General features: G+C 46.2%; 1 protein-coding gene across 1 annotated transcript in view; it reads right to left on the bottom strand.

Moving 5' to 3' along the window:
* Positions 1–14,502, bottom strand: part of ATP7A (ATPase copper transporting alpha) — a 69,901-nt gene that overhangs the window by 38,736 nt on the left and 16,663 nt on the right. The window contains exons 2-3 of the mRNA XM_048513994.1: positions 13,717–13,857; positions 1,848–2,337 (exon numbers count right to left, since the gene is read on the bottom strand). Coding sequence (XP_048369951.1) covers positions 1,848–2,337; positions 13,717–13,836 — 610 coding nt within the window. The 5' untranslated portion in view covers positions 13,837–13,857. The remainder of the gene's footprint in view (positions 1–1,847; positions 2,338–13,716; positions 13,858–14,502) is intronic.

The following is a 14,502-nucleotide window of genomic DNA, read 5'->3' as shown; positions in this document are numbered from 1 at the left end:
CAGGACTGCTAGCTCGGTAGCATATGAGTGGCCCCGAAGCTGCTGTGAATCGCAGAGGCGACTCCACATGGAGCCGCCCGCGGTTCGTCCCGTTCACCTACCTCTCCACCCTGTGCAGCTTGGGACAGCTGGAGGGACATGCGCACGCTACCCTCCGACCAGACGCTGCGCAGGAAGCAGAGGCAGGTGAACGGAACACCGGAAGGGCCAAAAGCGGTGCCCTCACAACGATAAGCTTCGCACCGTGCCAGCGGGAAGACATCACTTTTCAAAAAACTCACTCAGGGAGTGAGTTTCAAAAGCACCATTTTCCCGCCATTTTGGGGGGGTTGGCACGGCGCTGCTTTGTGCGAACAGCACCCCAGGGATGGTGTTTTTACCATTCCTGGGATGCTATTTTCGGGCCGTGCAGAAACAGCCTTGGTCTTGTTAGAACAACAGAAAGCTCAAGATGTTTTTATGCACAGAGATGAGGGAAGGGCCTTAGCCAAGGTCATAGGTAAAGGGGGGGGGGGTTTTCTCGGGTTTGTGGGTTTTTTGTATTTTTAGTGGGTTTTTTGGTTTTTGGCCTGCAGGGGACACATTTTTAGGCTAGCAACACCAACATTTCAGGGATTTGTTGGGAGAATCTCCTGATGATACTACACAGGTTTGGTGAGGTTTGGTTCAGGGGGTCCAAAGTTATGGACTCCCAAAGGGGGTGCCTCATCCCCCATTGTTTCCAATGGGAGCTAATAGAAGATGGGAGCTACACCTTTGAGGGTCCATAACTTTGGACCCCCTGAACCAAACTTCACCAAACCTGGGTGATATCATCAGGAGAGTCTATTACTGATACCACCCAGATTTTGTGAAGTTTTGACCAGGGGGTCCAAAGCTATGGACTCCCAAAGGTGGTGCCCCATCCCCCATTGTTTCCAATGGGAGCTAATAAAAGATGGGGCTACACCTTTGAGGGTCCATATCTTTGGACCCACTGAACCAAACTTCACCAAACCTGGGTGGTGTCATTAGGAGAGTCTCCTAAAGATACCCTGAACGTTTGGTGCTGCTAGCTTAACAATTGCACCCCTGAGAACAGGCACTCCCAAATTTCCCCATATTCTCCTTTTAAATCCACCCCCTTCGGCATGGATTTAAAGGGAGAATCTGAAGTCCCCAGTTTAAACATTGAAAGTGATGCTGTTTCAGGGTGGGGGATAATCCATCCCAAAAGAGCATCACTTTAAATGCTGTTTTAATGGGGGACCCCAGATTCTCCCTTTAAGATGGATTCAAAAGGAGAACCTGGGCTTCCCAGTTTAAACACCATTGAAAATGATGCTGCTTGGGGGTGGATTCCAGCATCACAGTGGGCACCCATTGGGGGGGGGGCACATGCAAAACTCAGATTTTGCACCGGGCTCCATTTTTTCTAGCTATCTCTGCCCAGAGGGGGGGCAGAAGGGGCTGCTAGCTGCCAGCTGGGAGCCTAGTGGGGGGGCGGGGGAGGGCAGGGCAGGGGAGTTTGCCGTCCCTGGCCTCGGAGAGCTGCTTTTATAAGAACTGGGGCTGGGGGCAGGGCTTGGGGAGGCGTGGCCATGCTCCCTGAACCCCCCCTCCCATAAAAATCTATACCTACGTCCCTGGCCTTAGCTCAGAGGCAGAAGACATGCTTTGCAGGCAAAGGACCCCCGTTCATTCCTCAGCCCCTCCAATTAGCACAGTATCCGTGGGTGGTAAAGATGGGAGGGGACACCGAAGAGTAGCTGCCAGTTTGTTGTAGTACTGAACTAGATGGACTGTCTGTACAGGATAGCTTCAGATGTTCACAGACTATGGGTGGTTTAAAAAAGATCTTTAATTACCTTTAATTCGGGTAACTCCTTGTAATTTGCCAATCTTTCCTTCAATGGTACTAGTGCAGGAATGACACGTCATTCCCTCTATTTTCATCCTGAGCGCAACATCACTGGGCTGGGGCAAGCTCAAATCTTCGTGCCTTTCTGGATTACTCTCATTGGCTGTGTTAGCTGAACATACGTCTTGTACTCTTCGACTGACCTGCTCGCTGTTTATAACTGAAGACACAAACGTTACAACCAGAGATTTTTTGTCAAAAGAGGTTTTCACATCCAAGATGCCTTTGGTCTTCAGGAGGTTGGTATGGATCTGTTCACATGTTAAAGAGGATTGAGTTGGAATTGTAAGAAAAAGAGTGTCCGGTAAAATGGGCTGGGGGTTCGTATCAGCAACAGCAGCAGAAAATCCCATGTCATCTATAACTTCCTTTAGTGCCTCTGGAGTTTGCAGTTTAGGATTGTAAATAATGGCTGCATTCTTATCTCCCAGCGAAACCTTGTCAGGAAAGAAAGAAAAAACCACACTTGACAACTTGGCCAACCCAAGATTAAGAACAGGTGGCATTAACATATCATGCAGCTTTGTCCTATTATTATGACAATTTGAACAGGAGTTTTGCTCACATGAGGAGGAAGTATAAGATTGTACCTATGAAACCACAAATTAACTTGGATTTACCTGTAAGACGAGATGACTAACTTCAAGATGAACCACAACAAAAACTACCAGACTATTTCAGAATCCCATACACAATAGTACAGTATTAATTTCTTACACAGTACGTTCTGCAATGTCTTTAGTAGCAATCCACATATAGCTCCAACAGCCAGGAACATACTAAGCACTGTTACACAAAGAAATTCAAATAGCTTGGCTCAGGCAAAACACTCAGGCCCCTTCCGCACACGCAAAATAATGCATTTTCAAACCACTTTCACAACTGTTTGCAAGTGGATTTTGCCATTCTGCACAGCTTCAAAGAGCACTGAAAGCAGTTTGAAAGTGCATTATTCTGCATGTGCAGAATGAGCCTCAGATACATTTCATACTTAGAGCAGAAAGAAATCAAGAAACTGTTTTTCAAGGGCTTTTTGAGGCACATAACTGGTGGGCAGCTCATAGGAGTAAGAAAAACAAGAACAGGTTTGAAATTCCAATTTATGAGAAAAAAAGGAATGGAATTATTAAAGGGTTGGGTTAAAAGACAAAGGACTAAACCTTACAGGAGAAAACAGTTTTTGACACCTACAAATCTCATAGTAACGATCTAAGAATCAGCACACCCATCAAAGAAAAAAACTTCTGCCATGTCATCTTTTAACCTGAATTAGTGATTGCAGTTTTATTCTGTGTTTGAACTTATATTCTGTACTTCGGATGCATTATTTGTTCGAAGCTTTATTTGTTCAAAAAAGATAAAATAAAAATAAACCAATTCTGGTAGCTATGGTGAAAAAGCGTGTGCCTAATCTTCCCTGTTTCTAACTGCCATCCGCATTCTGCCTTTTATTCTATCTGCTGAAAAAAAACTTTTGGTAGTGTGAACCTTAAAAGCAGACCAATAGAAAACAAGCAACGATCCTAATTGGGCTCAAATTGTGCATTTGCTTGAATTCAAACTCCTGGGGAGACAGGAAGACGGATTTGTTGCAAAGGGCACATGCCATCCCTTCTGCAGGCACTATAAGAGTCGATTGTGTAGAATAAGGAAGAAAAGTGACTCTGTGAGAAGGATCCATTGGATACTCACCGTGAAGGGTCTTTCTACTGTAGGTAAGTGGGGCATCTTGTGTGGGTGTGATCTCGACCAATTGCAGAGAGGCAGGAAATGATGAAATTCTTCCATGTACTTCCTGTGAGGTCTTGGGGTCACCTTCTTCAGTACCCCCGCCTGGCATAGTAGTATAGCACTTAAGTAACAGGAACATATAACCAAAAACACGGAAGGAAAAACAACGGCTCGGCAATAACTAGGATCACTAGAACAGTGACAACAACAACGACAACCCTAAACGTTGAACAGTCTGAAAACATGAATTTAGTTGATAACTGAGAGAGTAACATTGGGAAACAAATGGAACTAGGGAGGGCCAAGATGCCCCACTTACCTACAGTAGAAAGACCCTTCACGGTGAGTATCCAATGGATCCTTCTACTGTAGGAGTGGGGCATCTTGTGTGGGACCTCCCCGAGCAGTGTCCCGAATTCGGGTGGGTTTCATTAGTCCCCGATGATACTTTCCAGTACCCTTTTGCCAAAGGCTGATTCTGCCGAGGCCAGGGACCGAATTTTATAATGACGTATGAAGGTGGAAATGGAAGACCAGGTGGCAGCTTTGCAGATGTCTTCCACCCGATGCATGATTTCGGAAGGCTCGTTGGTAGCAGCATTGCGAACTGAGTGAAACTGTGACTCCCTGAGGGACGGTAAGTCAGAAGCTTTGTATGCTTCGCGCATATACAGGCTTTCAGGGTACTACTGATTGCTGCCTTGGACATTTGCGCTCCCAAGTTGGGCATGGCTAATGGTGATGAACATACTCTCTGATTTGCGTAACTCCTCCATTCTTATTATGTATGCTTTTAAGGCCCGTCAGCATCGTCCAATGTGTGCCCACGATTTCTCTTTGGGATGAGAGGGGTTTGGCATGAAGTTGGGAACGGCGATCTCCTGGCTGCGTGGAAAGGGGAGTTAACCTTCGGAATGAAAGTTGGATCTGTACGAAGACATAAGCTATCGTTATGGAACACGCAGAATTTTGAGTTTATTGAAAGGGCGCGAAGTTCAGCCACTCTTCTGGCGATGTTATTGCAATTAAGAATAACGTTTTCATTCTTACCCATTTGATGTGTACAGTTTGAATGGGTTCGAGCGGGGACCTAGTGAGTGCCGACAGGACAGCGTTCGGCGCCAAGAGGGGAACCTGTGGACTACGCGGGTTGGGACAATTTACCCCTCTTAGGAAGTTCAGAGCGTCCGGATGTCTGGTGATGGGGTGTCGCCCACACAGGGATGACGGTAGCAAGAGCTGCCAATTGTCTGCGTGGGTGGAACACTTGAGTCCCATTGAGTAGCCCTGTTGCAGGAACTCCAAGATAACGGTGATGGATGGTTCCGTGGGGTCAAGTCGTTTTCGCGATGGCACCACCTGACGTAGGCCTTCCATGAACAGTTGTAGATATTGACCGTCGACCTGCGTCTGGCTGTTAAGATTGTAGATGTGACTTCTTCCGAGTACCCCCTTTATCCTGAGGTTTGCCCGTTCAAGAGCCATGCGGTCAGCTTGAACCAAGCGGGATCGGGATGTATGATGGGGCCCTGCGTCAGGAAGTCGGAAGTGTTTGGCAGAGACAGTGGTTCTCGCGATGGCCAGTTCCAGGATGGTGGTGAACCAGGGTCTCCTGGAGCCATCTAGGGCTACAAGGATCACCAAAGAAACCTTCGGATATGATCCTGCGCAGGAGCCGAGGGATCAGGGGAAAAGGAGGGAATGCATAGAGAAGATTTGGAGGCCATATCGCGTTCAGGGCGTCCGTTGCTACTGCCTGTGGATGGTAGTGTCGGGTCATGAACTTTGGAAGTTGATGGTCCTTCTGAGAGGCGAACAGGTCTACCTCGGTGCCGAAGGTGTTGCATATCTTGAAGAAGACCCGTGGATCGAGTTAAGCCATTTGGTTTCGCACGAATTCTGTCTGCTGAGCCAATCCGCCTCTAGATTCTGGACTCCTCTGATGTGTAGGGCTTCTAAGCGATACCAAGTTCTCCTTGGCCCATCCCGGAGGATTTTTGTTGCTGCCGAGTGGAGCCTTGCTTATCGGGAGCCGCCCGGGTTGTGGATGTACATCTTAGCGGCAACATTGTCTGTTCTTATGATGACATGTTGGTGGCGAATTTGTGGCGGAAATGTTGAAGGGCAAGGAAGATCGCTCGAGTTTCCAACACATTGATGTGGAGCGAGATTCTTCCGGAGACCAAGTTCCCTGGACATACATTTGACTGAGTGTGGCCCCAGCCCTGAAGGCTGGCGTCTGTGAAGACTTGAGCTCGATGAGCATGTAGATAGCGTTTTCTTTCCCGTCTGAGGTTGGAAGCGGTTCGTCCACCAGAAGAAGGCTGAGACGGACTCTTGGGGGTATGGTCAATTTTCTGTCTTTCTTGGCAATAATGTCCAGCTGGTATGCACGGAGGAATGCGTTGGGCGGTCTCGCGTGGCGATGCCCACTGGGTCAGGTCGATTACTGAGATGAAGGTTCCCAGCAGACTTGCCAGTTTTAGCAAGGATGATCTTCTGTTGGACATGACTAGTAATGTCGTTTTCCTGATTCTTTCTACCTTCTCTTCTGGTATGAAAAGGGAGTCTTGTACCGTGTCCAGCACTACGCCTAGGTGTTCTAGCCATGTGGAGGGAATGAAAGAGCTTTTTTCTTTGTTTACGATAAAGCCATGCTGTGCTAGGGTTTCTTGAACTACCTCGATGTCGGCGATGGCCTTGGGGACGGAGCGTGAACGAATCAGCAGATTGTCGAGGTAGGGGTAGACATGTATCCCCTGTTCCCTCAACATGATGACTGGAGCCAATAGTATCTTGGAGAAGGTTCTTGGGGCCGTGGCTAGTCCGAATGGCAACGTCTTGAATTGATAATGTTGATCCTGTATGGCGAATCTCAGGTACTTTCTGTGAGAGTTGTGAATAGGGATGTGCAAATAGGCTTCGGTCAGATCTAACGAAGTCAGCAGATCTTGATGGCGAAGAGTTGCCGTGATAGACTGAAGGGTTTCCATCCTGAATTTGGGGACCCGAATGAATTTGTTGATGCGCTTCAGGTTGAGGATTGCTCTCCAGTCCCCATTTCTTTTGGGGACTGTAATGAAATGTGAATATGTCCCTGAGAAGCGTTCCGCTGTCGGTACAGGTTCGATGGCTTGGATCTTGGTTAGGTGGGAAACCGCCTCCAGAGTTCTGCTGGCTTTGGCCGGATCCTTTGAGAGCGGCGAAATGAACAGGTGGTGATGTGGAATAACGTTGAATTCTATCACATAACCTGTGGAGATGACTTCCTTTGTCCACCTGTCCACGTGGTTTCCCTGCCAACGGTGCTGAAAGTGTTGGAGACGGCCTCCCACCGGGATGCTTTGATCGTCATTGCTTGTTCTTATTGGAGTTGAAGGACTTGCCCAGCTTGTTGTATTGTTTGAAGGACTGCTTGTAGTTCCGAAAGGAATGTTGATTCTGCCAGTGTGGTCTTTGCCTGTCTCGTTGCGTGCGGGGTAAGGATTTGTGGGACCGGAAGGTAAACTTGCTGTTGGTAGAGGACCTGTCGGGTGCCCGGACAGATTTTGGCATCGTCTTTTTGTTGTCCTTGGTTTGGACAAGGACTTCGTCCAATTCTTTGCCAAATAGGGCCCCTCCATAGTATGAATAACCAGCTACTACGTGTTTAGATTGTATGTCCGCTTGCCATGGGCGAATCCAGGCGTTGCGTCTTGCTATCATGTTAGAGGCTAAGGATCTCGCTACCAGTGACATGGCGTCGAAGGTGGCATCTGCTATGAAGGAATTGGCAGAAAGGACCCTTTCGATGCCTTCTCTGATGCCTAGCCCGACTGGAATCATCTCCAGGAGACGTTTGAGCCACACCATGGAGGCTCTGGCCACTGTGGAGGAGGGCGTAAGAGTTTTGATGGCTGCCGCCAACCACTCATGGGATCTACAAAGCGCTGCTTCAGACCTCCTATCAAAGCGGGTCCTTGATATTGCCCTCCCCTCTTTGGCTACCAGTGCCCCGGAATGTAGGATGGACACAGGGGCATCAACTGGAGAGATTCTGGAGGAGGGCGTGAAACTGCTGAGGCATCAGATATTTTTTCTTAAAATTAGGGGGCAAGCCCTTGTGGGCAGTGGGAGTGAGCTATTCGATATGAATCCTTTTAACAAAGCATTCAGGAACAGGGAAATACTTGTAGCCCTCACTATCAGCGGGGAAGGAGGATGATGTGCCTTTTGGATAGCCCTTGCTTGGCTTGTTGGATGCGTTAATGGAAGGCTGGGAATTTGTTCTTCCAGCGTCCTCAGGGTCGCGTAAATCCAGAGCGAGGAGATAGTTTTAGAAATTAAGGATTGGATTTCTTCCAGTTTAAAGAACTGTATGGATTGCTCCGCAGCTGGCTCAGGGGTTTCCTCTGTGTCAGAATTTTTCTCCCATCAGAGTCGTCTAAACTGGATAATTCTTCCTCCTCCTCATTAGGTAGAGCTAAGGGGTCCCTTCTGTAGGAGCCGGAGCCCTCTCGATGGGGACTCACCGGGATCTATGGGACCGAGTAGAGAAGCGAGCTTTAGCTGTTCTTTGATCTCTTGCATCAAGAGCTTTGTCTATCCCCCTTCTAAGGAACTCAGAAAAAACTCCAGGGGGCGCGTTCATCCAGGAGGAGGCTGGAGTTAGCTGCCCAGTGTTAGAATCTCCCCGTTCAGGATCCTGTGGGTCTTGCCTGTTAAGGTCACAGGGAAGAGCCAACTGATTGGAGGGCCCGCTTGAAGAATAGCTCGACTGCTCCGAGACCCTGGGAAGGCTGGAGGAGTCAGCTGTGGAGTCTCCAGTTAAGGGCGCGCCCTGGGAAGGCGCTAGACTCCCGGCCGTTTTAGCTTTTTTCTTCTTCTTGGCGGGTTGAGACGGCTGCGCATGCTCGGAGGCGCCCGATTTTCCTGCGCGCTGCGTTGCGGCGTCTGTTTGAGTGGAGCTTCTCCCCTTCTTTATGGCCGCCCTGACTTTGCGGGCGTGTGCGCTCCTTGTGAGCCAACAAAGGTTTCGCGTTCAGGCGAAAAGGACCTCACGTCCATGATTAACTGTCTATTTGCCAACGTTCTATTTGCCAAGGGGTGGGGGAGGGGTGGGTGGGAAGGAAAGCGGTTGCTTTCAGCGGCGGCTAGACTACTCTTCCCCAAGCCGGATCGCGCTTACTCACCCCTCTAAGGACTTCAGACAAATACAGACTGACACAAACAGACTACGAATAGGGTTTTTTGCCAGAGCCAAAAAACGCGTCTGCTCTCTGCAGAGGCAGGAAAATACTGAAGAAGGTGACCCCAAGACCTCACAGGAAGTACATGGAAGAATTTCATCATTTCCTGCCTCTCTGCAATTGGTCGAAATCACACCCACACAAGATGCCCCACTCCTACAGTAGAAAAGAAGGAATGTGAGGATGGTGGAAGTTCACAATTCCCAACTGATGGGCAGGAGACAAGAAGAAGAAGAAGAAGAAGAAGAAGAAGAAGAAGAAGAAGAAGAAGAAGAAGAAGAAGAAGAAGAAGAAGAAGAAGAAGAAGAAGAAGAAGAAGAAGAAGAAGAAGAAGAAGAAGAAGAAGAAGAAGAAGAAGAAGAAGAAGAAGAAGAAGAAGAAGAAGAAGAAGAAGAAGAAGAAGAAGAAGAAGAGTTGTGAAAGTGGTTTGAAAATGCATTATTTTGCGTGTGTGGAAGGGGCCTGAGTGTTTTGCCTGAGCCAAGCTATTTGAATTTCTTTGTGTAACAGTGCTTAGTGTAACAGTGCTGCATTTTAACTAATATAAATTTTAACATTTTATTCTATTTATCCACTTGTATTATGTTGTAAACCGCCCTGAGCCCCTTGGGGGAGGGCGGTATAAAAGTGGAACTAAAATTAAAAATTAAAAAAAGAAGAAGAAGAAGAAGAAGAAGAAGAAGAAGAAGAAGAAGAAGAAGAAGAAGAAGAAGAAGAAGAAGAGGAGGAGGAGGAGGAGGAGGAGGAGGAGGAGGAGTAGTTTGGATTTATATCCCCCCTTTCTCTCCTGCAGGAGACTCAAAGGGGCTTACAATCTCCTTGCCCTTCCCCCCTCACAACAAACACCCTGTGAGGTAGGTGGGGCTGAGAGAGCTCCCAGAAGCTGTGACTAGCCCAAGGTCACCCAGCTGGCGTGTGTGGGAGCGTACAGGCTAATCTGAATTCCCCAGATAAGCCTCCACAGCTCAGGTGGCAGAGCTGGGAATCAAACCCAGTTCCTCCAGATTAGATACATGAGCTCTTAACCTCCTACGCCACTGCTGCTCCTGAGAAGCAAAGACTAGAGTGGCTGCAGGTCCAGAGGAGCTGAAGTGCTTATCACTGCCAAAGTAAGCAGGAGTCCAGCAGCATCTTAAGGACTAGCAATGTTTATTCCAGGACAGACATCTGTGAGCCAGAACTTATGTGAACAAACCCACAAAGTGTATAATTGACTGGCATATGTTTGCAGCTTCTAACCGTTACAACAACAACAACAAACAGAACAACAACAACAAACAGAAGTATTCTGGGAACTGGACTAGCAGCCCAAGAAGCTGGTTTGTCAAAGCTGGCTTCATTGGTGTAAGGGATCGAAAGATTTCACAGAGTAAGATATACAGCAAACTGCAGTGGTTTACTACGCAAACTTTTAGGACCATATGGTCTGGCTAATGACACTAGTCTTTCAAACCAGACAGGGCAAATGTCTCAAATTGGATGTACTGAAAGGACAAATCAATACCATTCAAGCATCCATTACATTAACTTCAAATTTTATGTTTGCCTCAGGCAAGACACAGCCACAGTGATCTAATCAAACAAGGGCAATCTCTTTAAGCACCACTGCTTCTCTGTTCTGCTTCTGTTTCAGAGAAAGCCGACTGTCTTGCATGGATTTATCTGCAATTAAATCCAAGTGCGGGCTCTGAAAACAACACCGACCTCAGATCAGGTCAGCCACCCTTAAGGGGATATGGGAACCCAAAGGACAGTTTGAAAAAGATAAGATGCCCATGAGCTGCTAGCAAAACCAGAACTCTTCAGGTGAAGGAGAAAGAAGACGCCTCCTTCTACTGGTCGGCTGGTGCTTCCCTTTATAAGTAGGCAGCTGTCCAGCACAAAAAGATGGCAGAGCAAGGTCCCTGCTGTCAGCCGGACTGGTGCTCACCGGGAGGAGAAGCCACTTCAAAGCATGATGGTCCACATACAAATTGCTGAGCAGGAACCAGTGAGTCTCTTGCAATAAATGCATGCAGGAGTCTTGCAGGCACCTGATAGACTAAGTCAGGAAAAAAAGCAAAGGCAAGAATGAAACTAGGAATGGAAAGAACCGGGTCAGCCAAAACCCCAAAATTACTTGCCAAAACAAGAGGAAACATTACAATAAATGTATTGTGTTAATTGCTCATATACTAGTCAGCAATCAATGAACAGAAAGTCATGTCAAATACACAAAAAATGTTTCTCACACACAGTCCATTTCTACTCATTCATAGTCCATTGAGAAAATGAGTCAAAGCGCGATGGGACCATAGTCCACTCACTGCGTTACCAAAGTACGTAAAAGCCGGAAAAAACCAGCTGGGCAGGTTGAAGACGCGGAGCAGCGAAGATGGTCTTCTAACGCAGCATGCAATTTCACAAGCAGCAAGCAGCAAAACGCCTATCTGCAGGTCTTCTTCAGTGCAAAACTGTTGTAATAATACTAGTTTCCATTCACTCATACATAATTGCTACCAGTCTGTGCTACGAATCCTTCACTGTATTATTAGTATTATTACAACAGTTTTCTCAATGGACTATGAATGAGTAGAAATGGATTGTGTGTGAGAAACATTTTTTGTGTATTTGACATGAATTTCTGTTTATTGATTGCTGACTAGTATATGAGCAATTAACACAATGCGTTTATTGTAACACTTCCTCTTGTTTTGGCAAGTAATTTTGGGGTTTTGGCTGACCCGGTTCTTTCCATTACTTGATAAACTAACCCATTCTTATTCCAGCAGAAGCTTTCACTGAGTGGAACACACTCTCTCAGATGTTTAGGGGAATCCTTCAACTGCACAGCACTTACTCATGAGTCACCAAAAAAGGGAAGAAAGAAAATTGCAAGTCACAGTCAGGACCTTACAAAATGCAAGACGCTCAGGATCCCCCACTGTTCAAAAATCAAAAGACAGAAAAAGAAGTGGCGGCTCAACTTTCCCCTTTTCAACTCCCACCTTAAACCTGCTAAATGCATCACTAATGATCTGCAGCCCAATCGGGAGAGGAATTCTCCAAATAAATAAGACCCCTGTCCTCTCATCCAATAAATAAGAGCCCTGTCCTCTCATCCAATCAGGCAACGCTGCAAAAGGATCTACTGTATGATTAGAGACTCAATGATATGTTAATCCTCTAACATACCAGACAAATAATCTGACCACAATGCCCTTCTTTGGTCAAAACAGGGATTAAAGGTCAACTTTGATGCAAAACAAAAATCATATATAAACATGGCAATATTCATAAAACCACAGCTGAACATTTCAGTTTCCTAAGACAATCTGCTGTTACCCTAAAAATCACTATTCAAAACAAACACGCACAAATTTAAAAAGAAGGTTCCAGTATGAAACTGCTGAACTAGAATTAATTGAAAAGTCCAACTGCATTTCTTGAGACCTGAACAAAGCGAGGGGATTTCTCAGCCTTTGGAGATGTTAGTTAGGAACATTGCACTATCACAAATTGCTAAATGAATTTTGCATAATAGTGTCAAAACCTGGGTTTGCTAAACGTTAGGGCTGTCTTTGCAACCTCATTATTTACAACTGTTTTCTGCATACTGTGCACGCACATACACACATGCCCGCCAACGGAAGATCTATCCCGTGCAGCTGAGAAAGTGGAATCTAGTGTACAAAGGTTATGTGAGGCCCCTTGCATACATGCAGAATGCACATTCAATCCAATTTCACAATTGTTTGAAAGGGAATTTTGCTATTCCACACAGTAAAATCCAGCTTCAAAGTGGATTGAAAGTGGATTGAAAGTACATTATTCTGCACGTGCGGAAGGGGCCTTTGGAATTGTATAAGGTGCATATATTCTAGTAATTTCCTGGGAGCAAAATTATGAAAAGAACAATTTTTTCAGAATTCCCTTTTGCATCTTATGCAAAGCAAAGCAAAGCCTTTATTGGCATACATACAACAACAGCAACAAAACACAACAAACATAAAAATTTTAAAAGGCAAAAAGGATAACTTCAGATAAATACATATTATTACTGGCTCTGGATTATTTCCATAACAAAGCTTGCAACCTCTTCACAAAAAACAGAATCAGAGTTATTCAACAAGAGAAATAATCTAATCAAATCTGTTAACTCAGATCGGAAGAGAGAATGTAGATTGACATATTTAGATCTAATTTTAGCAAATTTAGTGCAATGTAATAGCTGGTGGGCCAATGTTTCAACTACTTATTATTTTTACTTATTAGTCGCCCTCTCCCAAAGGGCTCAGGGCGATGTACAACATTTAAAAATATAAACAGTATCAAAATATAAACAGTAATTAAAAACTTCCTGTACAATAGTTTAAAACAAATACAAATGGCAATAAAAACCCTCCTCCCAACATACACACCCATAGCCCACTGGAGGCCAGGATGATGGATCACACCTCAGCCCGACTGGGCAAATGCCTGGTGGAACAGATCCGTTTTGCAGATCCTGCAAAAACTCATCAAGTCTCGCAGGGCCCTGACCTCTTTGGAGAGCCTGTTCCACCAGAAAGGGTCCCTGGCCATAGTGGCGGCCAGCAGGACATAATTCCAGCCAGGGACCACCAATAGGAACTCCTCCAAGGATCGGAGAGCCCTAACAGGACACTATGGGGAGATGCGTCTGTAGGCCCAAGGCCATGTATAGCCTTAAAGGCTAAAACCAGCACACTGAACAGCCAACCAAGATGGTACAGGACCAGAGTGATCCAGTCCCGGCTAGACACCCCCGTAGGGCTCTGGCTGCCGCATTTTGTACGAGTTTTAGCTTCCGGATCCCATTAAAAGGCAGGCCAGCATACAGCGAGGTTAAATTCTTACTTTAATATCATGAACTCCATTCAGTTTTCCAACATGCTTCTCAATGGTCTGCACACAAGAACTGCACGTCATCCCTTCCACACAGACAACAACTGATTCGGCTCCTGATGGCAGGTCCATTGCGTTGACAGCTTTGCATTTCTGAAACATGAAAAAGAAAAATGTCACAGATGACAAAACACACAAATGCAAGAGTGGAATTTTATGATCTGTGCAAAATCTCTGGGCACATCAAATACTAAACTATTGTCATTGAATGTAACATGGGGTGCTGTGTGGTTTCTGGGCTGTATGGCCATGTTCTAGCACAGTGATGGCAAACCTTTTCGAGGCCAAGTGCCCAAATTGCAACCCAAAACCCACTTATTTTATCGCAAAGTGCCAACATGGCAATTTAACCCGAATACTGAGGTTTTAGTTTAGAAAAAACAGGTGGCTCAAAGGCGTGCGTTACTCAGGAGTAAGCTTGGTAGTAGTCGGTGGCTTTGCTTTGAAGCAACTGTGCAACTTTTCTAACGGGTGAATCATGACCCTAGGAGGGTTTAGTCAGAATCAAGCCCCATTGCCAGCATCCAAGCTTACTCCCAGATAAAGGATTGTGCTTTAGTTCTTCGCATGAAAATCAGTGGGGTTTAACAGCACTTAACAGGGTTACCTACACTGCTTCCACAAAACTAGGTCTTAAGTCAACAATCAAGCCCAGCGGCCCAGGTTAGCCTAGATGTTTGTGGGGGGCACGCTGTTTGCGCGTGCCCACAGAGAGGGCTCTGAGTGCCATCTCTGGCA

This window comes from Sphaerodactylus townsendi, linkage group LG13, assembly GCF_021028975.2.
Source record: "Sphaerodactylus townsendi isolate TG3544 linkage group LG13, MPM_Stown_v2.3, whole genome shotgun sequence".
NCBI lineage: Eukaryota > Metazoa > Chordata > Lepidosauria > Squamata > Sphaerodactylidae > Sphaerodactylus > Sphaerodactylus townsendi.
Note: the sequence above shows the minus strand (reverse complement) of the source record. Positions and strands in the feature narration are given on the sequence as shown.